At 42.2% G+C, this 27,721-nt stretch overlaps 1 protein-coding gene across 1 annotated transcript in view; it reads left to right on the top strand.

The window, feature by feature from the left end:
- The window catches only part of DPY19L1 (dpy-19 like C-mannosyltransferase 1), a 127,067-nt gene extending 103,431 nt beyond the window's left edge, over positions 1–23,636 (top strand). Inside the window, exons 17-22 of the mRNA XM_066584832.1 lie at positions 2,611–2,635; positions 7,290–7,409; positions 11,241–11,415; positions 12,904–13,003; positions 17,913–18,038; positions 22,459–23,636. Of these exons, the coding sequence (XP_066440929.1) occupies positions 2,611–2,635; positions 7,290–7,409; positions 11,241–11,415; positions 12,904–13,003; positions 17,913–18,038; positions 22,459–22,612 (700 nt within the window). The 3' untranslated portion in view covers positions 22,613–23,636. The remainder of the gene's footprint in view (positions 1–2,610; positions 2,636–7,289; positions 7,410–11,240; positions 11,416–12,903; positions 13,004–17,912; positions 18,039–22,458) is intronic.
- The last annotated feature ends 4,085 nt before the right edge of the window (positions 23,637–27,721 follow it).

Raw genomic sequence — 27,721 nt, 5'->3', positions numbered from 1 at the left:
ATTTTAGTCTCAAGATGGTGGTTAATAAGCATCAGACTAGGGGCTACACTGCATGGAAGTGGCTGCAATACAGAGAGGAGACCTCTAGAGTGTGACAGGGTATCGGGTGAGGAAGACAGGGATGGAATAATGTGTTTTTCCCAAGTGGTCCTTAAAGTTTTGACACATGCAAATTGATGTTTGCTAATAAAATCCTGACCTTACCAGACTATTGTGTAAAGTTAAACATATTACACTTACTTTTTTTTTTTAAACTAAGGGACTGGGATTTCTTTTTTTTTTTTTTTTTTGGCACTTTTTTTTTTTTTTTTTTTTTTTTACTGTTTTTTCATCTTTTTAAAATGTTTTTCTTCATTTCTTTGGTGCATCAAATAGCCAAAATAAATCCCATATTACTGGATGGCACATCTTTTGGGGCGGATTTAAAGTATGACTGATCTCCTTTCCACACAAGTTGCCTGTCACTCTTTTTCTTACCCCCTTGGAAGATTGTACAACTTATTCTGCCTTTGGAATCCGATGTCCTGTGAACATTGGAGGTTTGATGGCCGCATGCCAAGAGAAGCTGAGACAGAGAGAATACCTTGAGCAGCTTCATCTCCTACTGCTTAAAGCCCTACAGCTGCTACATGATCATTGTGCCTGAAGGACTTCATCACTTGATACAAGATCAGTTATATCTGAACAGCAGGATGTGTACTTTTAGCCGTTATTAGTACACTTCACAGGCGGCGAGTCGGTTGACACTGGCAGTCGCATCTTTTTTTATTCACTAACCTCTGAAGATTCTCAGTTCCATAAGAGATTGGAAACATATGGGGGAGAATTATTAAAACTCTCTAAAATGCCCACTGTCTTTGTTGTCCGTAGCAACCCATCGCAGCGCAGCTTTCATTTCATACTCTGCCTTTGAAATATGAAAGCTGCGCTGTGATTGGTTGATACGGACAAAAAGACAGTTGGCATTTTGACAGTTTTATAACCCCCCCCCCCCCCCCCCCCCTCTCCCTATTGCTTTGGGCTTATTTTTTTTCTTCCTTTGATCAATGTTGTGTTCTAGCTCTATAAGTCAATGCGTTCAACTAGCATGAGGAACGGAATAATTTCTTTCTTGTACAGTTTCCTGAATTCACTCTTCAGCTCAACCTCTTACATTGACTGAATTGGAATAAAACGGGAGATTACGTCCGGGTGGAAACAGGATTTTCTGTGGGAATATTCCAAAGAAGTTCTATAAAGTAGAAGCTCACTGTATCAGGGGGTGTTTAAAACCAGCTCCTTGATTCTTTTACCCCCACCCCCTTCTCCACCATTATTATCCCTGTATTTAGGCACAGTGAAAAATATGGAGAACTGTTTGCCCAAGCAGTAAAGGTCTCCACTAGTATTTCAGGTGGGGGAGCCGTATACTTACGGCCCTTTTACACACAACGAGATCTCATTCGCGCTCGTGCAGCTTGTTTAGACTGGCAGATCATCGTTGACCATTGTGAACTTCTCATTCAGTGTTTTACATTCCTATGTGAAACGCTGACCAATCGTTGTTTAAACGCAACAAGAAGTGAACGAGCCAACGATGATTTGTAGGCCGGGTGAAGCTGAATGATGAGTGTGAAGTGACCAATTCTTGTTTGTTTGCTGCATTTTAACTGAATGATACTTATCGTTCATCTGAGGGATTTCTTGCCCTCTAAGCTCACCTTAAGTTGCACTTTCTGCTCATCCCTTTCCTGTCCTTTGCAGTTTCCTTACACCCCCTCGTCTTCATGCGCTTCCTCCACTTCTAGTTACTCCCCTTTTCTCCACTGTCCAAGACATTGTGGGTGCGTTGGAGCGGCTGCATGTCATAACGCCCGCCACAGCCTCCTTACTGCGGTATTATGGGGTACTAACTGCACAATATGCATAAAAGCTGTAATACAACATTTGGTTTGGAGACCCAAGTTCAGTATTAGTGCAGCTCAGTTCAGGCTTCTCCATTTTTCTTGTTCCGCCTACAAGGCTGTATTTCGCCGGACAGCACAGAGCTGCATCCAGTATTGTTTTGGGCAGCCAACTTTGCCAGAACAGACAGCACAAACTTGTGAACCCTCTCCAGGGCTCAAAGAAAGAAGCAATAAAAACTGCATAGAAAGCATAAACAACTAGGCAATAAAAGCATAATACAATTATTTATGAAATTCATGTTACTCGACCACATATAACCTCTACATATTTACTATCCACATAACCATAATAGACCAACAAAAATCATGTATAGCATTCAGCCAATAGCATAATGGCAAATTATATATATATATATATATATATATATATATATATATATATATATATATATATATATATATATATATATATATATATATATATATATATATATATATGCAAATGTACATGGATCAATGAAAATCAATGTACTATCATTGGATCCATTCGCTGTGGATTATATGCACATACATTGCGCACAGAATACGCAATTAAATTACACTCGTGTGAGCCTGCGCTAAAAGTGAATAAATGTTTGTAAGCTTTAGCTTTTTTTTCTCTCAATTTGGATAATTCTTTGTATGGATTTAACTTGTTTTTCTAATAGTTTTCTTTCTTTTTTAGGTGGGAACGTTCCACAAGCGGTGAGGTAAATTAATTTAGATCACAAACGTCTTTCATGTTTACAAAATCCTTTTTTTCTACAGATTACTTTGTGTACTCGAGTTTCTTTAAATGCATGAAATTACCTTTCTGTGCCAGAAAATAAGCTATGAAATTAAACGGTAAAACAATATGTGGAGATCTGCCTGAGGAAGAAGTCGGTTCTGCTTTGAAATGCATAACGCTTTTTCCCCATAGTTTTCCATAGCCAAGGGTGTATGAGACGTGTCTTTACCTAAAACTGTACTGCAGATAAAGCTTTAAAATAAGATCAAGAGCAGCTCTCTACCTGCAGTACAGTCTGAGATAGCTGCTTGAGCTCAAGACAGATGCAATCAACAGTTTGGCTGCTTTCAGGAAATTTATACGGTTTAGGGATGCACTTAATTTTGAAGGTGTGTAGTGCCTGTTAATCCAAAATGCCAGCTCAGCGCATGGAATTTTGGAAGATTTTTCTTTTTTAGCTGTGATATCAAAATAAAACACTGTTTTTATCCTGGTGTCCACGGAAGTGCACATTTTATTAATAAAGCAGGACGTTCGATACACAAGCAGTATCCTGATCATGAATCTTTATTTGTCTACTGACGTCTTCGCTGCAACTCTGGATACCTAAAGTTAGGGCTCATTAACATGAGCGTATTTGCACAGCGAATAGAACCTATTGGTTTCAGTGGGTTTGTTCATGTGTGTATTTTTTCACGTAATGTTCGATCATGTGGAAAAAAAATTGCAGCGTGTCGTATTTTGGTGTGTATTACGCACCCCAGTAGGCCATTGTACTGAATGGGCCAGTGCAAATATACAGTGAATACACCCGAAACTTGCATATACCCTGCAAATTTGCGCAACAAATCAATGGGCCCTTTTTTTTTGCACCCATACATACGTGGCATATGTACTTACATAAATTTGCAGGAACGGTCAAACTCTGCTGGCAATGGCGATTTTCCAAGTCACAGCTTGTTTAGGCGACTAAAGTCTACATACAGCCGTGGAAATGAGACCATAAGCTGAATTCAAGAATTGCACCTTTTATGCGATCGTGTGGAATTTTCCACTGATGTGTGGAGGTCTGACTCCTAGATCTCCTTTAACCCCGCCCCTCGCCACTATTTGCAATGGGAGGGGCAGGACAGGGGCGGAGCTAAGCATCTGGACTTAGCCCCACCCCCATCTCGCCCCCTCCTATTGCAAATAGTGGCAAGGGGCGGAGAGGGGGCGGGAGCTCAGTTCCTGCTCCTGGCTCTTCCACCCCCCCCCCCCCCTTGCAGACAAGGACATGAAAAAGGGCGTGAAAACCCGGCCGATATACGGTCGTCTAAATAAGCCCTTAGGCTAATGATTACACTATAAGTTTCATTTCTTGTTGTTTCTTGGAAATTGCATGCAAGTTTTGGTAGTAACACGCACTTTAAGGCGTTAACATATGGTAATCGTTAGAAACTAAAACCTCTCCTAAGCTTTTATGACCTTAATGCCCAATGTCTATGTTTTAGGTTTTTTTACATTTTTTATGTCCTTGTAGGGAACTTGAACCATAACACTATGATCACTATGATGATGCATTGCAGACATGAGTATCTAGCATCCTGTTGCTATAGCAACCAATCAGCACTCTGCGATGACATTGTGGTGGTCCGATGACGTTACAGAGGGAGTGTGCTCCCTCTGTGAACCCTTTACACGTCGCGATTTGCAAAGATCGCTCTATGTAGGGGCTTAACAGTGGAGATCGATATTTTCATTGATCTCCGGTGTTTAAGCCGGAGGCTGAGTATCTGTCACAGCGGCTCCTGCTGCGGGATAGCGTGGGCTCTGCTAACTTTTTGTCCTGATGCATTAAATACCACCCTGCTAGTTTGTAGATGTGTCATATAGCGTTAAGGGGTTAATGAGCAGTACAAAGGGATTTGCTGCATCAAATATGGTGATCGCTTCACTGATCACTGATCACTGATCCCAGGTACAACTACATGTGCAAAAGTACCGCTGGGTCTGATAATGGTAAAGGGGCTGTGGAACTGCAGCAGCCACTGCAGGTCATTCGCTCTACTAGTCGGCGGGTAGGGCGCCGTTAATTAGTCCAATGCATAGCAACCTCGGCGCAATCCGTAATCCATAGAATTCCTGCAACAGTTTGGAAATCTGGAGAAGGAAAGGTTTCTACTAATAGAACTATTGTTCTCTGCCTGGACTGCAAGTAACCTTCATTTACAGGAGGCTATTCATATATAAACATTGTATCACTGGTTGCATCCACTTTCCCACAGGTGTAATTTAACAGCAACATTTTAAACATTACGTTTAGCATCATTATACAATGTCTCATTGCTCTCTGCCGTTTGCATAGTCTTTAATGTTGCCAGCCTCCTTATTAACCAGTTAGTGTAACTGTAAGCGGTAATGCTGATAAAAGGCAATTAGTGTACCCAAAAGACCTAATTAGAATAATTCATGAACTACCTTTAGTTTGTTATTCTTAGTGATTATTGGAATGATACATTTCTGCGACTCCTGACAGTAATGAATGTATAAATAGTACTAAGAAAACAATAATGGGAAAAAAATCTGACTCACTAGAGAAAACTACAGAACTCATTAACATACCAAAAGACTCCCAACTGGGTTTCCATTATCACAGATAAGGGCATTCAGTGTAAATGTGCTTGGATACACAGCCGTCTCATAAATGTTCTGCATTTCTTAGCTGCAGTTTGACTGTTCTTCACCTGGAATGTTAACCTGAAAACAATTACAGACCATGGCCATATACTTACTGACTGAGGAGGGCAGATAGCTGCATCCTCTCACCATGCAGGTAGCAGACTACCAAATGAGGGAGCTAATTACACCTGTGAGGGACACCGATGAAACAGCACTCACACTGCCTCTTGATATAGAGGGGGGGTAGCTGCTTGGTGTATACAGCTATGTGCCCTCATTAGTCAGTAAGTATATGGCCATGTTCTGTGATCGTTTTTATATTTCCCCTTCTGGAATGTTAACCTGAGATCTTTGTAAAGTTGCAAAAACCAAAATCATTAAATTTCAGTTGCAGTGGAGATGTAACATTGCATGGCAGCCTTTTAAATGATGTCCATGTAATACATGAATGTTGTAGAACGACCGTAAGAAAAGCCTCTTAGAGAGACGCTTTGTAGACAGGGAGCCCAAGTATGGAACCTCATTTGATATCCATATGCCCTAACAACCCATTTAAAGAAGCCCATCGTTTATGTAACTAGATTGACACGATGTTCGCTACGTGAACATAAAATGGGTTCATTGACATTTAAGACAGCTGCGCCCGGGGAATTCCTTCAGCCCCGCAGAGATGCAAGGCTGTTTTCATGTGAAAACACCTTGCATCCAAAGGTTTCCACATGGATCGAGAGGGCGATATCAGGTTGCGATTCACAGCCCAATATCGCCCCCTCCCCTGTGAAGGAGCCCTGACTCCCTCTAGCAGCGCTGTTGGCTGAAGCACAACATCACTGCTAGACTTAACATAGGAGCGTTGACCTGGCCTGATAGTCACTCAATGTATATTGGGAACGCCCCACTAAACCTGCGGTTTTGGCGATGCTCTGTTGTCTAGCCATTGCAATTTGGCGCATGTTAAAGTCGCTCAGATCCTTACATTTGCCCATTTCCTGTTTCCAATGTATAAATTTCAAGAAGAGTGTTCACTTCCAGCTGCTACAGATGCCATTGTTGCGAGATAATTGGTGTTCTTGACTTCACGTGTCAGTGCTTTTACGTTATGACTGATAATAGTATATGAAGAGCTTAATTTTGCCTTTCTTTCAGCTCTGTCCATAGGGTGAAGCAGCTAGATTTGGCAGTGCAAGCACAGCTCTCATTGACTTCAGTGGGAGCTGCGCTTGCAATGCCGTCTTGTCGCTACACTACGGACAGAGCTGTCTGCTTTCGGCTCTATCCACAATGATGGTGGACTCCTGCAATAAAGTATTGATGACCTATGTTGAGGATGGGTCATCAGTAGTAAAGTCCCACATAACCCCTAGAATAGTAACCTGCAAGCAGTTTAAACCATACGAACTACAGAGGCAGAGCCCCGAATTGGAGCAATTTCCATAAATAACTATCTTTACTTTTGAAAGCATACCTGCATAAAATGGCTTTTAGAATCTCCCGTGCCGCGTGCAGATGTCCGTGGTCCGATCCGCTCGAGCGCTTTGATCTCTCACTTATGCATCGGAAGTTCTCAGACTGGCGCATGGGAGCTACGAATCTGCCCCCAAAAAGGGATACCTGGCCTGTGCATGAGCCAGTCTGCAGACTACTAGTGCCTTTATGTAGAGTTGAAGCCACTCTAGTAGATGACATGAACCCGGCAGCCAAGGTGGGCGGGGCTTATGCTAACTCCTCCAGCCAGAAGATATGTCCGGGACCACCCATCAGACAACAGACCTTTGCATGCCACGCTGGAGATTTTAAGTCATTTTATGCAGGTAAGCTTTCAAGAGGAAGGATAATCGTTATTTGTGGACATTGCTCTAATTCTCTGCTCTGCCCCGTAGTTAGTTTGTAGGGTTTAAATTGCTGACAGCTTCCCTCTAAAAGGAAAAGCCAGCTTTTGAATGAATCCTTTGTTTTTGTCCTTCTCCTCTCAGCTGGTGTACCATGCATTGCAGCTCGTGGCATTTGCTGTCCTTGCCATTTTAATTATGAGACTGAAGTTGTTTCTGACCCCCCACATGTGTGTGATGGCCTCCCTGCTCTGCTCCAGACCGGTAAGGGCATGTCGTATGTTATTAATTCATCTATTCATTCTTTATATGTCCATGGTCAAAAACTGCAATTAAACTCCTGTATTGATCATGTCACACATACGGTTTTATGGACCATCCAATCCTCCTTAGATTATAGTTTATCCATCTTTGCATTCTCCTTATTTACAGATAATTCGGTATTCATTCCTAACCCATTATTCTTCTTATCGCCTTTAATACTTTTTTCCCTTATGACAAGCAGTCTGCTGGCTCCCTGTGTAAAGTCTTCATTATGTAACATTTTATCAGTGTTTAGGAGGTCATATATTGCAAGTTGATTAGCTTACAATTACTGGAGGCATTAGGAGGCTATAGATGTGCGCCCCTGTTGGTAACCTCATGCTAACATATTAGGGAACCGTGTAGCTGCAGATTTATCCATTCTTGCCCTTTTTCTTCATTAAAAATATATTTGAGATGTATGACTTGCGCATATTATATAAAATACCAAAGAGGCGGGCAGCAGAGTGTATGCTGTAAACAAAAGGGGTGCCAGCAGTCATAACCCCAATACTGCATATAAATCAAGAACTCCATAGCACTCCCAAAAAAGATAAATTCTAGCATTTTTGTAATTCACCCAGCGCAATGTTTTAGCTCGCCTATACTATATTGGGGTGCACTCCACTCAAGATTAAAGTTTTTTAAAAACAATTTTAATCCAAAAATATTAGATGCGTTTGGGGAGAATTGGTTGATATTTAGGTGTGCTTAAAAGCAACTGAACTTTTCTGCATTATAAGGGCTTATTCACATGATTGATATCAACCGGCATTTTCACGACTGGCTATATACACTACCATCTTATGCACTAATTCTGCGTATATGCCGGTGGTGGTGGTGGTGGTGGTGGTGGTGGGTGGGGGGGGGGGGGGGGGCGTTGTTGATGGCTTAGCTGTTTCCCCCTAACCTCCCCCTCTCCAGCTCCCCACCGCTCTCCTCCTCTCTGGGTGTTTGCAACGGGAGGGGTGGGACCAGAAGACCTTAGCCCCCCCCCCCCCCCCCCCCCGCTCCCTCTCATTGCAAACAGCCGGAGGAGAAAAGGGGGAGGGGATTTAGCAGTCACACTGCTAAACTACCTCCCTTCTCTGGCCGCTGTCATCCGCACCCATAGGAGTCTATGGCAGCGGCTGTAGTCTGGCCAGGATGATAGTTCCAGGGCTATCTTTTCTACCTGGCATAAAAGTGCCCGGCTGGGTGCTTTTACACTGTGGGAATACGTCTGTGTGATCTGATGCATTGGAATCCAATGCATCATATGGTAGCGTATATCGGCCGGCCATGAAAAATACAGCCAATATACGCTTGTGTGAATAGGCGCTAAGCATGATGAAGATAAATACTAATATTCCAAATCCCAATAGTTATTGCCAGTTTTATTGCATTCCCTCTAAAATTGTCAGTTTGGGTTTTGCTGTCAGCGCTTTTCACTACTTGTAGAAGGTTCTGCTGTTCTTCTTGGTTAATTAACAGAGCACTGAAAGATTGCAGCCACAATGGCATTTAATTGATACATTAAGTGCTTGGAGATTGCCGACTCGGTTCGGCTGGTTGAAGTCCTACTTATTTTCCCAGGTAATAAGATCAGCATCCAGCAATTAATCAGAGACCTTGAATCTATAGATTCTTGATTTAATTATTTTTTCCCTAATCTTAACTCTTTGTTGAATGGAATCCCCCCTTGTTTGTCTGAAGATGCTATGACTACTTTCTTCTCTGCACACGGTTTCCTTGAAAAACACAAAACTAATCATTTATTTCAGATACCACATATTACCAGAAAAGTTCTTGATTGCAGCATTTGTAACCGTTTCTTGGGTTGTCTCTCACAATACAAGATTCTGTAGTATTTCAAGGTAACCATGACTTTATTTAGAAGTGTAGAGCAAACAGGTTGAATTCACGAAGACAGAATAGCGATAGTTCTCGAACTGTTAGATGAAATGGAGATTAAAACAAATGTAGCCGTATATGAGTTTTGCCATCCACCTGGCTCTATGTGAAGCATCTGGACCATGTATGAAAGAAGCCTCTAAGGCCCCCTGTCCACGGGCGATTCGAAGTCCCACGGCGGAGATCTGCCGTGGGAGCCATCGCCGAATCTCCACCGGTCAGCCCTATCTGATAGGCCGGCCGCAGAGAATCGGGGCAATTCACAGCATGCTGCCAATTGCCCGCCACGAGTGGAGAATCGCAATGATTTTCTGCTCGTGGACAGGGGCCGGCACTTTCCATAGCAACGCTAGTTAGTCAGAGCAGGAAGTGTGTGGGGCCCCCCCCAGTGTACACAGTTGGAGATACAGCATGATGAACTGACATTTGTACGTCTACTGCTATGGCCTCTCTGCGCTGTTTTGTTGCCTTTTAATAATAACAATCAGACAAATCTGAAGCTACAAGAGTCTTGAGGCACCTGTAGATTTTGTAATCAAGCGAGGAAAGATAACCACTTTTGCTACAAATGAACAAATTTAGAAATGCAAGGGGGAGAAAGAAATGCATACTCAGAATTATTCTATGTGTAAATAGAAAGTTTTTCAACTTTTGCACGCTTCATACTTCAGCCTTGCATACTCTCCGAATGTGTTGGATCAACTTTTCCACTTTTCGGTCAGGATGCATTTCCATTCCTGGTGGAAAACTTCCCAAAGTTGTCTGTCTAGTGATTTGCTGTTCAGTATGGGGGGGTTTCCAAACTTCTGGAGAGTACTGTAAGTGTATGTATAATGCACACACACATATGGCTATGTAGATTCTCTACATCATAAGACATATAAACTTCTGCTACCTTGGTGTTGCTCAGAGCAGCTGACTATATGCGCTTTTTTTTTAGTTCTGAATAGCATAGCGGAGTATGTCCTGTCACACTTGGGTTGTACTAACGGCGCTGTCATAGATCGGCAGCTGTTACAGCAGATGGGTTTGGTTTAAAAGGTTGCAAATTCGTTTACTGACGAAAATCAATTTTCGGAAGACAATCTCTTTCAGAAACAAAACTAATAAAATCTATTGGAGAAAAGGTAAGAACTGGAAGAGAAATAACCAATTCAGTATGATGCAGCCAAGCATTCTGAAGCAGACTAAATGGAGCTGCTGACATTTCACTAAGCTTGATAGAAGGGGTGTAAAGCTGGTATAATCTGCCCAATTTGTCTCCGATCTGAACAGCATTCTGATGATATTTTTCCCCGTCTGAATTCTGGTTATTTTCCACCGATTATCTCCGTAATGGAAACTACTTTCCGTTAGAAAAATGATTCCCCCTGTTGTTGATGTCCCAGGTTTTTTTTTGGTTTTTTTTTTAAGAATATTGCAACATAACAGTAATTCATGTTAAATGACGGACCCTATATATACTGAAAATATACAATCCGCTAGTATGCACAAGGCTAGCAGGACATATTGTCAATAAAAACCTCTAATGTTCAGAAAAATAAAGTGTTTATATAAATGAAATGCGCAAAAATTACGTTTAAAAAGAAAAAATATCTATTCTATTAAATCCGCGGTGGACCCGTCATGTGGCCGTACCTAAAAGGTTAAAGAAATAGTTTCTCTTTGCAACCATTTTTTATTCCTCCAATGCCTATATAATAAGAAATGAAGCAACTGCGTAAAATGCTAGAAAACCAATCTACTGCTGCGCGAATGAAGCTTTTCCACGTTGCTGCGTGTCTTTACGGTTACAGACTGCAGCAAAGCCCGCTGTGTACTGTGATTCTGCGCTCCATTTATTTGTCTGCTCGTAGCCAATATATGTCTTACGTAATCTTTGTCATTTTAACCTCGCAGCTCTTTGGGTGGATCTTCAGCCGGATGAATCGTCCAGTCTTTATCCTCATCGTAGTAATGTTGATGTCTATACAAGGTATCAGCAACATCCAAACTCAGCTGAATATAAAAGGGGAGTTCAGCAACATAGCTCAGGAGGAACTTCTGGAGTGGATAAAATTTAGTACAAAACCAAGTAAGTTTTCTACATTTAATTTTGTTTTCCCCCCTCTAAATTGCATCCTGTTCTCTATTAACCGTTCCACAGCCAGGGGTGTTTTGGGTGTTTTTTTTCCCCCATGCTATATGTAAACTCCCCGCCATTCACTACTTTATCACGGCTAAATTTCTAAACCTGCTACCTCTCACAGAAACGTGGATACAGCATTCCGATACGGCCTCCCCTGCTGCATTGACTTATAATGGTCTGCAGTTCTCCCACACCCCAAGACCGGAAAACAGGCGTGCTAGAGAATTAGGTTGCTCTTCTCCCCTGAAATGTATCTACCAGGTCATTCTCCCCGTACCTTAACTCACTTTCTCATCGTTGGAGGTACATACACTACGACTTTTCCGTCCGCTGTCCATGCGAGTAGCAGTTATCGCCCTCTACCATGCCAAACAAGTCTACTTGTTTGGCATGGTAGGCTGGAATCGGCACACATGACGGGGCGGAGCTACACGATGACGTGTAGATGGGGGCGAAGCCAAAACGCCGCTGCTACCGAACAGGCCGGAAGGCAGAAGACCCTTCTGCGCAAGCGCGTCTAATCGGGCGATTAGACGCTGAAGTTAGACGGAGCCATGGAGACGGGGACGCCAGCGCAGGGAAGGTAAGTGAATAACTTCTGTATGGCTCATATTTAATGCACGATGTATATTACAAAGTGCATTAATATGGCCATACAGAAGTGCTTAACCCCACTTGCTTTCGCGAGACAACCCCTTTAATAGTATCTCCCAACTTTCCATAAATGAAAACTATTAGATGGTTTAGTTAATATTGTCTGTGCAAATCCAAAAAACTAAAACTAATAAATAACTTATAATGATGACCGAAGTGTAAATTAGTGCAGAGCTCCGTCTGTCCTGCCAAGTGCTGCAACAGTTTTTCTTCTGTGTAGAACCTTAAAGGGGTTCTGACATTAAAAAAAAAAATCCTCTACTTATCTATTCCTCCCCCATCAGTCTACTTAACAGATCTTCACCTCCCCTATTTCTCCTGCAGTCCAGGGGCTCACTTCACCTCCAGCTGCCTGATTCTTCTCCTTCCTGTGAGGTTATGTACATTACGTTGGCAGTCTGCCAATGTACCTTACATCACAGCTCACAGGCCAGCAGGAGGACTGCCTATCTTCTTCAGAGATTGCTCATGCCAGCTGTCTCTGAAATAGATTACAATTCCTTCCTAGGCAGTGAAGCTACAGCACAGGGACCTGACCTTCACTGACCCAGCTGAAAGGAATTTGTGATAAGCAGCCCTCATAACAAGCTGGGCCCAGCCTGCAGTGAGCTGACCTGGGACACTGGAGAAGCTCAACCAGGAGAAGATGTGATAAGGAGACAGACAGGGAAGGTATAGGTAAGTTTAGATAATTTTTCTTTTAAAGACAAAACCCCTTTAAACTGCAACATTGTAATGAATTCTGTATCTCATGTCCATGCTTTGCTTCCTGTTCCCCAGATGCAGTATTTGCTGGAGCCATGCCTACCATGGCAAGTGTTAAACTGTCCACAGGACGGCCCGTTGTTAACCACCCTCATTATGAAGATGCTGGTTTAAGGTACGTTTCTTTATGGATTAATACGTTGATTCCATTTTTTTGTGTATTCTTTATGAGCGTCGTATATTCTCTCGGGGGCGAATAAACATTGTGAGGAAAATACTAGATTTTAAATATGCATGACTAGAAACAAAAACAAAGGCACTGATTCCTGTGGCTTTTTGTTGTTCAGTATGAACGCCTTTTTTTCTTGTATTAGCTCTCCGTGTCCCAATAGTGCATTGTCTTTATGACTTGAATTAAATGGCTGTGTCATATTAACATTTTTTTGCTCCTACAATGTCATGTTCAGAGTGTGTATTTGACATTGGTGCCGTTGAAGTCTGCATCATCATTTGGATTTTGCAGACGACCCTCACTAAATGAGAATTCTTACCTAGCCATACCAAAAATAATATAATGGATAATATTAACCCACTGCTGGGAAATGTCAAAAACAAACTCGAGCGATGGTCTAAATTACCGCTTTCGGTAGCCGGCCGCATAAACCTGGTAAAAATGGCTATTCAACCTAAGTGCCTGTACACACTACAGCACATGCCAATAATTGTACCCAGGCGCATCTTCCAAGCCCTCAACTCCCTCATTATATCTTTCATTTGGAACTCCACACGATCAAAGCTTAGTCTCTCGACCCTCCAGAGACCGAAGGAGCAGGCTGGAATGGCGCTTCCAGACCTACATGCATATTACCTAGCCGGACAGCTGCGTAACGTCCGGAGCTGGTTCCTAGAACGGGAAATGCCCATTGCGGACCAATACCTGGCTAAACAAGTGAAGGGTAACAACCTTTTAAGCTTCCTGGAATTCCCAGAACATACCAATCCCTCCGACACATTGCCACTTCACAAACTTGCCTTAAAGGTGTGGAAGGAGACTAAGGCCATCCAACGGTACAAAGGAATAATGTGCGAAATTCCCTTATGGAATAATCCTGGCCTTAAGGCCCTGCAGTCGGTCCCAGACCCCCAATATTGGAGATCTATAGGGGTGGTGTCGGTGGGAGACGTCTATACGGACGGGAACCTCCTTACATTCAACCAATTACGGGAAAAAATACAGTCCCCACAACTTCAACTGTTTAGATACTTTCAGCTGAGGCACGCCCTGAACTCCCAATTCCCACCCATCTCCACAAGCATATCCAAATTCCCCACAATCGGCATTCTCAGATCTCAAGGACCCAGGGGCCTAATCTCAGTGCTCTACACGCACCTCCTTTCAGCAAAAACCGACCATGGTCAACTCCCAGCTTACGATAAATGGTAGACTGCCATCCCGTCCTTATCACCGGAAGACTGGACAGACATATCTGAATCCCATCTCTTGGTCTCCCCTGCAGTCAATAACAAATTAACCCAACTATATATTATTCACCAAGCATACCTCACACCCAACCGACTATATAAAATGGGCAGTTCTTCCTCAAACTCCTGTCACAGATGCCGCCGGCCAGAGGCTGATTTTTGGCATCTGATTTGGGACTGCCCCCTGGTAAATGGATTCTGGTCTGAGATCGTATCCTTCACAAATTCACTATTACCATCTCCCCTTAACATTGGGATGGATCCTAAGACGATCCTATTTGGCCTACTGGAGGAGGAGGAGTGGCTGTACCACATTCGCATCTTTCTACAGAAGATATTATTTTTGGCACGCAAAACGATAGCCACCTACTGGATGGCGGCGGAAACTCCCACGATCTCATGCTGGGTTCGGTCGGTGAATACAGTAATCTCCTACGAGAAAATTATCCATCAAAATAGAGGATGCCCAAACAAATTCCACAAAATATGGGACATCTGGATGGATACCAACTCTACCTTATCCGCGGACTGAACTCCCAGACTCGTATCCCTTCTCTCTCCCCCCCCCCCCCTTCCCTCCCTCTCCCCACATACACTCCTATGCCCCTATTTACCTAACAAATAACGAGAGCAGAGCCTTATCTCACAAAGAATCCAACCAATCGGCATGGGTGGATCGAGTTTATTGGTTAAACGTTTATTGTTATCTACAGAAAAAATATACAAGGAAAATGTTATGTTATTATGTCTAAGCAAACTGTAGCACAACATGTACTCTATGCAACATTGAGTCTATACTTTTATATAATTTACTGTGTACTGTGCAATTTCTCCTTAATAAAGAAAATAAATAAAAAAAAAAATAATATAATGTGCCTCGTGTATCAAAACTGTCTAAGAGAGAAGGGGTCCGTGTCACTTATAGTAATTGGATTTCAGTTTCATTGTTGCGATCTTGCTCCTAAGATAAAGTTGATTAGCTCATGTATAGTGTTCAATGTAGTAGACGATACGCGAACGTCCACTCTAAAGACAACACCCTAGGCACTGGACCGCAGGATCTAGTGGTAAAGTTTCACCATCACCAACTTTTGGTGTGTAATCCAAATCATTAGCAGTCCATCTGCATGCACACATTCAGTGACATCATATATTTTACTTTGTCTCTTCCTTGCCATTTTTCATTAGCATTCACTTCGAAGTGAATAAGTCGAAAGGATGGACTTATGTCTGATCGTGTCTAAAGGCAGTCGCTGCGGTGAAGGCTCTAAACGATCAGATTCAGCGTTGATCCGTAGAGTATCATGTGAGGTCACACGACTAACCAAACAGCCACTAATTCCTGAATTCTAATAGGGTTCCTAAATATTCATCAGTAGTCATTTGTCAAAAGGGGTCTCTGACTTGTATTTATTTACTTAAAATGAGCAGCTGATGGGGTTAAATAGTACAAGAGCCTATACTTGCCCATCCCGGGCCCCTACAGTTTCAGCTGCACTTCTCTCCTCTTGCTTTGTTCACATTATGCAGTCAGTGTGTATGCATAACCCCACAGACTGCTGCAGCCAAGCAGACCTCTGCCGTGTACCAGTGCCACATCTCCCGTTCTCCCATTGGCTGTATCTGTGAATGGAATGTCCTAGACTGTTGCAGCCAATCAGAGCTCAGCAGTGCACTTCTGTATGTGTTTGGCTGCAGGAGCCTGTGGTGTTCTGTATACAGACTGACTGCAGCATGTAAACAGACCAGACAGGGAGAACAAGATGTGGTGTTCAAGCTACGGGAGCCTGAGCTCAGTGAGCATAGATACTACTATTATTTAACCCCATCACTTGCTCATTGTTTAAAAAGAATTAAATAAACATAAAAACATTCTGTAAACCCCTTTTAAGATATAGACTGAGGCTGGGTTCCCACTCTGTGGCAACCTCATGCAGCCAAAGCCATGCCCACATGCAGTAGCCAATTGGTGACCACAATTTTGTCATTAATACTGCCCTCTTGCAGTACCTGCAAAATCTTGCAGCCATTGGCCACCACATATGGCAACTGATATTGTGGCTAGCCAGTGGGTACCAAGATAAAAATGACATATTTGGAATGGTCGTCTCTTCCCCTATGCAGCTATTACCATGTTAACTTCAGCACTTGACCTATATATCATTGTGCTTTTGCATTTTGTACCCATAGAAGATCGTTATCCTGTTTTCTTGTGGTTCAGTATGTTCTATATGTATATTAAAAACTATGGACAACTTTTTTAAATACTCCTTTATTGCATTGGCTTTTACATATAAATCAATTTGTAATTGGATTTTTTTTTTTAATTCTTTAATTTGATTCCTATAGTCTGCATGTAAAACAAGACAATATGAGCCGTGTAATCCCGTTCTGTCTTCAGTCCATCAGACGTCTGTGGTCCCACTCTCGCCTCTCTTGAAAGCTAATCTAAGCTCAAATTTGATTTCCTATAGATTTTTAGTTTTGAGCTTAGATTACCTTTTCATTAGAGATCAGAGATGTCTGACAGAACGGGACCGAGCTGCCTGCACTGCATTGTATCATTACATGCAAGCTGTCCAAGCCAAATGGAAGAAGCAGCAATTCAAGGTCTACCTGATATGAATGATCAAACCAAGCTGCTGCTTATCATATGCAGATAAAATGATCTAGTGAAAGCGACATACCTCCGTATTAAAAGGGGTGTTTCCAGTTATTTCTTTCCCTAAACTATAAGAAATATATTCAGTGCAGCGCCGGACTGCCGTTTCAGCAGTTCAGTGCTACGGCATCTTAACAGGTTCTGTAACCCGGCCTGACGGTCTGGTGACATCCCTTAAAACCGTCGCGTGTGCCGAAGCCCTGAGGCAGGGTTACAGGACGTCACTGATGATGTACCTGCCCGACTCCCATTGGCTGCAGCTATCGCCACTGTCGCCGCTGTAAACAGAGAACCAAGGGAAACCGCGCGGAGTAGGTGTTGTTTTTTGTTCACATAACTCGCCCCCCCCCCCCCCCAATAATAAATGGATAGATAGATATGTAACATAGTATGTAAGGCCGAATGAAGACAATGTTCATCTAGTCCAGCCTGTCTATCCTCCTGTGTTGATCCAGAGGAAGGCAAAAAACCCCAAGAGCAGAAGCCAATTAGCCCTTTTGGAGAAAAAATTCCTTCCCGACTCCCTAATGGCAATCAGACTGTTCCCTGGATCAACCCCTAATAGTTTCTACCTGCCTGTATACCCGGATTAACAATTAACCTAAGATTTATATCCTATAATATCCTTCCTCTCCAGAAAGACATCAAGTCCCCTTTTAAACTCCTCTATGGATTTTGCCATCACCACTTCCTCTGGCAGAGAGTTCCACAGTCTCACTGCTCTTACAGTAAAGAACCCCTTTCTATGTTGGTGATGAAACTTGCTTTCTTCTAGGCGTAGCGGATGCCCTCTTGTTACCGTCGTAGTCCTGGGTGTAAACAGATCCTGGGAGAGATCCTTGTATTGTCCCCTCATGGATTTATACATAGTTATTTGATCTATGTGATGGATAGATATGTCAGAAAACCTTTTTAACTTCACTTTTATACTCCTTTTTAGAGCGCGAACAAAAATGGTTTACTCAATGTACAGCCGTAAACCAGCTAAAGAAGTGAAAAAACTCCTGATTGACATGGGTGTGCAGTATTTTATACTGGAAGATGCATGGTGCACAAGGAGGACAAAGTGAGTATTTGGGAATATCCTTATTAATCAATAGAATCTATGCTTTTGTAAATTAAAGCAGGAAGTCGGACGCGCCATTGTTGCTGTGAAATTTGTAGACGTGTTATCTTGAAAGATATCTACATTATAGCCAACTTCTATGGAATTCAGTTTTTACACATATAACTCGGTTGTGAAATGCTCTTGTAATGTGTAATGGGCTGGAGATATAAAACAGTCCTAGCACTTTGTGTTTATTCCTGGATTCCGTTATTCTACTGGCTGCCATGTTCTTGTTCCACATTGGAAGAGAAAACGGAACCCAGAAGAACGAATATAAACGATCACTTACCTTGGCAAGCCATTTTTAAAATAAAGTTGGCATGCCAATCATTTGATGCCAGTCAGTCTTCTGTACCCTTGATGATCGGCTGTAACTGCTGGGGGAAGTGGCAGCCAGCCTTCTGCACATTTTCACTGGCGAACAAAATATTGTATTGCATCGAAGCCATTATTGTAGATATCATAAATGGCCAATCTGAATCTATCAGCCACTAATACTTAGTTCTCTGACCATTTGGAAAGGGGTTGCCTTAGTGAGTTCTATATGTGGTTTGCCTACATATTTGAATACTAGCGTTCGGCTTGAAGCGTGTAGTTGTTTATAGGACACTTGGGCCAGAACAAAACTGCAACTTAACGGGGTATGTGAAGTTGTACCCATGAACGTACAGAGCCGGGTGAAGGAGGCTTTTTTCCTGTGGAAGTTGTATTTTTAATGGCACTATTTTGGGTCGCATTGTATAACCTTTTTTTTTTTTTTTTTTTAGCAGGGGAGGTGGAAAAGTGGGGCGACCTTGTTCTTACTACGTTTACCATACAGTACTAATAACATGATAACTTTCTTCTGCAGGCCGTAGCGATTAGGAAAATATTATATAAGTTTTGTTTTCTTGTCTTTCTACTTTTGCACAATAAAAACAGTTTGTTCTTGAAGGATTTTGTGCGCTCAGAGACCCAGAACATTATTACTTTGCCATCAAGGGAGTGTTAATATTTTATGATGTAATGAACACAAAGGTTTGGTCCGGTGTCGCCAGTAGAGCAAAATGTGATTGTAACCAGCAAGAGAAACCAAGTAATCTTGTAGATATGATACCTTTTAATGGTTAACAAAAATACATGATGTTACAGCGAGCTTGCGAACCTCTCGGGCTCTTCGTCAGGCTAAAAATGGAATAGATCTGAAGAGGCATGGATATTTATACACACTTATAACATACATACTTATGACAAGGCACAGATATGGATGGGACTGGTTCACACTTAAAAGGAATTCTGCAACAGAAAACGAACGTAATCACAGAAAGAGAGAATTTCCTGTGGCACTTTTCTAACCATGGACATGACATAGGGGATATGAGAGTTTTGATATTGAAGGGTGGTTTCAAGTCACAAAACCACAGAAGAATTTGGGAATATAAATTGATAACTCTTGACACTCTGAATACTGGGTTAAATTATTCATGAGGCTTTATGGGTGAATGGCAGATATGAGACATCTATAACACAGATAAGACTGCTGGCCTGGTGAAAACCCCCATCAACAGTAATTCAAGGACCATAAACTTATTATCCCTTATCAGTGTCAAGTTAAAAATGTTTGTGTACCTCTTGCAGCATTTCTGGCTTGACGACCCCCCCCCCCCCCAACAGTAATTTAGGGACCATAAAACTTTTATTCCGTTATCAGTGCCTAGACAAAAAAGTTTGTTTGCTGTTGCAGCATTCCTTTTAAGTGCGAACCAATCCCATCCGTGTCTGTGCCTTGTCATAAGTATGTATGTTATAAGTGTGTATAAATATCCATGCCTCTTCAGATCCAATCCATAAGCCTGAAGAAGAACCCTGCGTTGGTTCGCAAGCTCACTATTACATCATGTATTTTTGTTAGCCATTAAAAGGTATCATATCTACAAGATTACGTGGTTTCTCTTGCTGGAGACAATCACATTTTATTTTAAAGTGTTTATGCGGAATAAATGTGATTTGGTTCATTACAGTTGTAGCAATACCAAAAACCTTTGGGTTTTTCTATTGACACTCTTTTTAAACTATTTTATTTTTTATATCCCAGCAAGAGACTTGAACATATGTTCCCTTCTATCACTCTTATAATTTAATCATAATGTATTGTGTTTTTTAGTGTAACACTCACTTGCAGTCTATTGGGTTCTGCCTTTTGAAGGGCCTGATAGACTTCCATTAATGGGCCTAGAGGATATTTTTAGATCTTCAGTGTGGAAGACAAGTCTGTTAAACGCACCCGATGACCCCTTCTCAGACATAGTGCAAGGACATGTCCGTAGTTGGATCTAATTCTTCTCCCTGCTAGGGGTAAAGGCAGTCTGGTCTTCTGCAGCAGAAAAGAGAGGTCCAGAGTCTATGACTAGGGAATAAGAGCAGGAGCAGTCTGCAAGACTTGGTGGCTGCTGGAGATTTGCCAAACATCACGGCTAGAGGGCTCAAATATGGCATGGTGGAGGAAGGCTGACACAAATAGAGCAGAAACTGATGTCCCTGGCTGGAGACCTGAAGCAGCAGTCACAACAGCTGTGGTGATCAGGAAGAGACCCCATATTTGGTGAAGTTCACTTCCTGCCTAAGCAGAGTAACAGATCGGGAGGAGAGGAAGCCTCCTGCATGCCCAGAACAGATATAACCAGGGGACAGACACATGCCAGAACTGATGTGGCACCTGCTCAGGTATGTCCATTGATTCCATTGAAATGAATAGAGCGCTGAGGACGCATGCTCAGCCAGCACTCCATTTGGAATGACATCGCTGACGAAGAACAAGCGACCCCTGCAGTGACATTAGAACGGGACATTGGAGTCTTGCCCTTGAGATTAGCAGGGATCTCAGTTGTGAGACTTCCACTGATCAGCAAGTTATCCCCTAACCTATGGAATAGCGATAACTTGTAAGTCTGGTAAAACCTCTTAAATAGCAGAGACTGTGTCGTTGATAAAGCTGTGTAAAAGCAACGCGACTTAGTTAAGCCTCGGAGAGTTAACTCGTGCTGGGACTATCTTCAGACATGCTCCCTTGCTAGAAACCTCCTTCCTTTGGAAGAGTGGTACAAGAAAGAGGGTTGAATAGAGAATGTGACTAAGTATGGGTCTGCTACAGTTGAAAGACCACTTTTTAGGGACTATGATGGGCTGTGGGCAACATGTCTGAAACGGTAGGGAGCGAAGGAGGCCGGAACCAAGTAACTGAGTGTAGCTGAAGAGAAGGGATTATACCAAAACTGCCACCCCGGGGACCTTTGCACTGTACAACCTGTTACTCAAATAATAGGCCTGTACAAAACAATTGTGTGAATATCTATTACGTCCACAAATGGCTACACAGAACCAAAACGGAAGCCAATAATTCATCTTTATTTCTATTAATAATATAAAAGAAGGAACCCGTGTCCATCTGAATGTGGTTCTACATGGGAATCAGAATAATCCTGCCATCTCAGTGCCTAATATATCCAAGGATATCCAAATTCATATATACATCATGTAAGAAGGCACGTGGAGATTTGGCAGCAGTACAAAGCAGCTAGTATACCACAATCAGAGACACCCAGATGGACACTGGACCTCTTTTTAAACTTTTTATATTTATTATTAATTGAAACAAAGATGAATAACTTTACAACCTGTGTAACAAGTATGGGCCTACCCTTCTGGAGAGTAATGATGGGAACAGTCAGTTCAACAATATGCATTAAAACCACCAAAGTGATCTGAATGTTACTGGCATTAAGAGACTGGCCCTAAGGGTGGATTCAGACGACCGTATATCGGCTCGGTTTTCACGCCCAGCTGATATACGGTGTCCTCATCTGCGGGGGAGGGGGGGATGGAAGAGCCAGGAGCAGGAACTGAGCTCCCGCCCCCTCTCTGCCTACTCTCCACCCCCTCTCCGCCCCTCTGCACTATTTGCAATGTGCGGAGGCGGGCTAAATTCCATGAATTAGCCCCGCCCCTGCCCCGCCTCTCCTCATTGCAAGAGGAGGCAGAGAGGGGGCGGGAGCTGAGAGCACTGCTCCCGACTCTTCCAGCCTCCCCAACCCAGCCGATATACGTTCGTCTGAATCCAGCCTAAGGGGACAAAAACTGGTTGGGACTGTTTTAAATCTTTGGCTATTTTATGTTGTTCTGTAAGTAAAAGTTCAAAGTTCTGCCCTGTCCCTTATGCCCGATCTCTCCATGATTACTCCTAAGGGTGTCTGGAATACTACTAAACCAGTATTACTCCTAAGGTAGTCTGGAATACTACTAACCAGTATTAATCTACTTAGGGAGGGGGGGGGGGGGCTGGGATTTATAAACCTTTCATCATCATGTATGTTTATTGATACCTTTTTTTTTTTTTTTCCAGAACTGGTTGCACCATGTCCGAGATCTGGGATATAGAGGATCCTTCTAATGCTGGAAAGACTCCCTTATGCTCTATTTTGGCCAAGGAATCATTGCCGCACTTTGTGACTTTATTTGAGAATAATGTTTACAAAGTTTTAAAAGTTGGCATTTAAGTATAAAAAAAAAAAAAATCCCATTTCATATCGGATAAATTCTGTTTTTAATCCCGGTCTAACCTGGTTTTACAGATGTTTGTAGTCTAAGATTTTGTAACATACACAATGCTATGCAAATCTTTATTGCTAAGAAAATGGTTTAAAATGACATGAGATCCTTTTATGGAGCGCTGCAATTATTTTGTTTAGTATTGCTAAAATGGCGAGTGAATGAGGAGAACAAAAGACCTACAAAAACTGCCTTAAAGTGTTTTCATTTGGCAGAAGTTTGTTAAGAAACAATATTACCGTCGAGCACCAAAGAATATGAAATCTGTATATTTGTGTGATCGTGATTAGTGTTCAGGTACAGCAGTGCTTTATGTTGGCGTGTTTTATTATTCCACAGTTTTTTTTACATCAATCCGTGCCGATTCCATTTCATGACCGGTGCTGGCGGGAAAGTGGTGTTTGCTACAGTGCCAAAATGAGTACTTTATAAAGCTTGTAACCTTCAGGGCCAATTCTAGAGCAGTATACCTCACACTATGGGTCATTGGTACATGGGGCCAAGGCAGGTATGCCCATATTCTGTTCAAACCACACTGATTGGCACATACCATTTCTCCCAAGGCCACACCATTATAACCACTGTGAATTGGAAGTTTGTAGGGAAATCACCATTGTTAGGTAGAATGAAGTGACTTTTTTTTACATTTTCTTCATGGTTTTGATATTCTTTTGTAACGCTGTTATATGCAGTATTAGTACATTTTATGTTTACATTCGACTGAAGACCTTGACAGAGGCTAATGTAAAGAAAACCAATGGGCGGCAAGCAGTTACATTCCAGATCGTCCTTCTGAAGTAAGGAAAGTAGCCCTTTTCTAACCATATTTAGCACTTGTTTATAGAAGTGTTCTCCAGTATATTTTTAGTGTTTTTTGTTAGATATCATGTTTTTAGCTGCACCTACAAGCTGAACTGTATGCCAGTAATAACCTTTTTCTCTTTGATAAATAAATGAAGAATCTAACTTTCAGTGTTGGTCAGGTTTTTCTAGGATATTTTGCTGAGTGAAATAATTGAAGGGGTATTCCCATCTTGAACTTTATGATCTATCCATAGACTATGCCCTAAATGTCTGATGGGTATGGGTTTCAGAGGTGGGACTCGCACCTATCTTGAGTTGTGACCCCCCCCCCCCCCATCCCCCAATGTCCTCAACCCAGCTGATTGCAGTGATCAGCAATTACCGAAATAGTTGACCGCACTGTGCTACACTGTTTCCATAACGCTCATAAAAGTAAATGGAAATTACAGATACAGCTCAGCGGCCCACATTTTTTCAGCTGCCTTTGAGTTACAGAAACAGTGTAGCTTGCTGTTCTAAGCAGTTTCCATAACTCCCATTCACTTTTATGGGACTTACAGAAAGAGTGCAGCCCAGCTGGCCACCCCACAGGCAGCATTGTTTTCATCGTGCCCGTGTTTGACCGAAATGGGAACACCGGTTTCAAGCAAGCAAATATTTCAAATTTTGGGACGCACCTGACAACAGGTCGCATCCACGCTTAGACAGCAAAAAAAGGAGAAAAATATGTCATATTAATTAAAACCTTTCAGATATAACGAGGTGAATGGGTTAATGTTACAAACGTTGGTGTTTTGGGGTAAAAGAAAGGGCCAATATAATAGTGGTCATAGAAGTAGGGATTCATACTTGTGGACTAGGTTATGTTGGGGGTTAATACATTTTTGTCTGGTGGCCTAATGTCCTCATTCTAAAGTGTTATTTATCACCCTACCCCCTCAAAGGTCACAATATTGCATCTCCAGGCGTTACTGATGCCTATAAAGGCTTCTGAATGCTTTAAACTCTTGTGTAGTCTTATGCATGAGATTGGTTTGACTTGGGGTGAAAGGATAGCACTGAGGGCTCAAGAGAGGGAGGTGCTCAGAAACTCTTCTTCACTTCTCCTATTTACTTGCCTCTAGTTCTGGACCATCGGGTGGCTCCTAATTATGTCATTTCGGACATAATTAGGCTTGAGTACACCTGTGTGACATCATTAAGGGGTCACTCTGTGGCCCCGTGCTGGCAGCTCCGCGAGAGCCTAACGTTTGGTCACTGTGGAGAAGCGGACAAAGAAATGTATCACTATTAGAGCCGGAGTCTTGATAATATGTCCAGCCCAGTGATAACAAAGCTTATTAGTTGCCAAGGGTGAAGCCTAAGATCCCTAGCTAGACTTGTTTCTGCTTGCTAGGTGACGAGTGGCCTTCCGGTTGGCCTGTCATTCGGGATGCTAGTTAGCTGGGAGGATAGACTGAGTCTGCTTGTAGTGATGGATCCTGCGCTGTGTGGGTCAGTTGACCCGTCTATGTATAAACCTTCTGCTGGGAATGCTGCTAAGGGAATCCTTTTTTACTCTGCTGAAAACTATTGAATGTGATTTCTGCTGTGTCCCGATGTCTTCCTCTTAAGTCACTCAGGTTAGTTAGGAGGTGTCTCGCGTGTCCCTCGCTGTCACTCCTGCCCTATTTATTGACCTCCAGTTTAACCAGAGCTGAACCGAACTTACCGTATATGCATGAAACAATAATATTTTGACTAAGGAATAGTATATATTCAACAGCTGCAATCAAGAAGTGGCAAAAAGAGAGGGAAATGTTTAATTCGAGAAATTGCATTTGGTAAATCGTATATGACTAATCAAATGCTGTCCGTAGATGAAAGATCTACCCCAGATCTGACATTTGACTGTTTGAACCCTCATCCGTACGGTACGCACATTTTCATGTAAAAATCACTTCCGCTATTACTGATATTTGGGGGGGGGGGGGGGGGGTTAATGCCACAAGGCCTTCAGGATTTGGATGTGTTGTTTGCTTACCTCCCCTGGCTCCAGCACAGTTCACATTGCATTCAGCTTCTCTTCCTACCCTGCACTGATCATACACATCAATACCATGCAACAAGACAGAGGATTCTGCGTCTATAATGGCTGCAGAGTTATACCAATGACCGAAAGCTGAACATATTGTGCACATCTAGTTCAGCTTCACCTAGTGGCCTGCACTGATTAAACGTGTCTCAATAGTCAGGTACAACACTTTGAGCTTTTTGCCCAATCATCAAAGAAGCAGTCAGGGGGGTCTGGTACTGTCTGACACCTGACTGCAAACTATAAGATGCAGAGACTTGTAAGCAAGATTTTCTATAAAATATGGTACTTGGCAATGTATGGAAAGAAAATATACTGTATAGGAAAAATGTGAAACAAGCTTGCTTATCTGTGCATGGAGTTGCAGTGTTCTAGTGACCTCATGGCAACACTTATCTTAACCCTTTCCAATCCACTGTCTGACGTCTAAAGACATTCTCATTGGAGGCTGTACAGCTTCGATGTCGGAAGATGTCCGGTAGGGTATTCTTACTGTAGATTACTGGCCGCTCTGCTTTCAGGGGCTTCTCCAGCATGTCCCATACCACAGTACTGGCTCTAGCCATCAGATGGCGCCATTATATAATGGCAGAAAGAGAGAGCCCCCCAGGGAAACCCTGAATCTAAAATTGGATTGCAAAGGGTTAAATAGTTCATTGGGTAGGCTTCCTTACATTTTAAGACATCATTTTATATAACGCCCCTAAACAGTAAAAGTACTTAATGAAATGAGCCATTATTAATTATTGTGCATGCTAATAATAAACTGCAAATACGTCAGTACCAGAAGATTCTTCATTATATATTAACCATGGTGCCTTAAATCATGCTGCTTCTATATATTCTGGGACATTCATAAAGACCATCATGGATAACTAAATGTGATTAATAGTAAAATTAAGCAATTGAGGCAGTAGTTTAAAGCCTGGTTGCACCAACCATGCTGCTGTTTCAGGTTTAGTGAAGCTGCAATCATCTGTTGAAGTTTGATTTAAGTGAAAGTGTCGCACTGACCCTTTTTGACCTAAGATTTGCAAAATCAAGTTCACTTGATTTGCAATCAATGGTTGAATGTAGAAGAAATTTATTGTGCACGGTGATTGGGGACTGTGGTCAGGTGATCCCAGCATTCAAACATGGCCGCTAACAGCAGCAATTGTGGGTATAATTTCACATGGATTTCAACTGCTAAATGAAGTTCAACTAAAAATTGGGTGGTCCAATAAACTTAGACCTGAACTAAGACCATGGGCTAAACCATGTTGGTGCAACGTCCTTCTACTTGATCTTCAATCAACTCTTGTTGATCTAAGATACAAATTTGGTGCAACCGGCCCTTAACCTTTCAAGATGTCTGTTGTGATGTTGATTTATAATGTCCTACACTATATATGTGTTATAATGCAAATTATAAACTAAATATTCTAAAACATTCCTTAAAAACCTAAATTGTAGAGGTGCAGTCACTTACAATTCTGTGCATGTGAATTTGAACCATTGTACAGTAGCAGGAGAATGCCCAAGATTAAAGGAGATCTACCAGTAAAACAATGAAGAGGGCCGTTACTATGCATGATAAATGTGGATGGGGGGTGGGGACACATTTTAATATCAAACCGGTTTGGTGTGATCATTTGAAATACAGGTCCTTAACTTGGAGAGACTCTAATGATAACATGTTTCCTACCGATGTCTCCTGGGTACAGGGTAGATCATGGAGATCTTGTGTGGCTTTGAATTACCAAATACCTACACCCTTCCAGTATTGTATATTGTGGGTTTTTTGTTGGAATGCCTTTGTATTTGGTGATTAGGATCAACACAAGGTCTTTCTGACAATAGAAATGACACCAGGACATGTCATTAAAATCATTTTATCACCATAGGGCAGTCTGCTTTGGACAATTTTCTTTCTGTTCGAAGGACCTGCTAAAAATGAACTGATTAGGGGATCAGTGGTAATCTATGCGAAAACCTGGAAGCAAGTCCTAAGATTCAAGGAATTCCATCACTTGAGGTTGACTTCTGTGCTGGAGGCTCCATTACAAGCTTCTATTGCAGATTCCATCCTAAGAGCTGGAAAAGATACCAGAGCAGCGGGTTGCCATTTGTTTCTTGTGAAATGTTATTGTCCACAGCTGTAAATCTGCGTTCTCTACTCACCATCTTGTGTGGATTT

The sequence above is a fragment of the Eleutherodactylus coqui genome, chromosome 12 (assembly GCF_035609145.1).
Source record: "Eleutherodactylus coqui strain aEleCoq1 chromosome 12, aEleCoq1.hap1, whole genome shotgun sequence".
NCBI classification, from domain to species: Eukaryota; Metazoa; Chordata; class Amphibia; order Anura; family Eleutherodactylidae; genus Eleutherodactylus; species Eleutherodactylus coqui.
The sequence above is the reverse complement of the archived record's forward strand: the minus strand, read 5'-3'. Positions and strand labels throughout refer to the sequence as shown.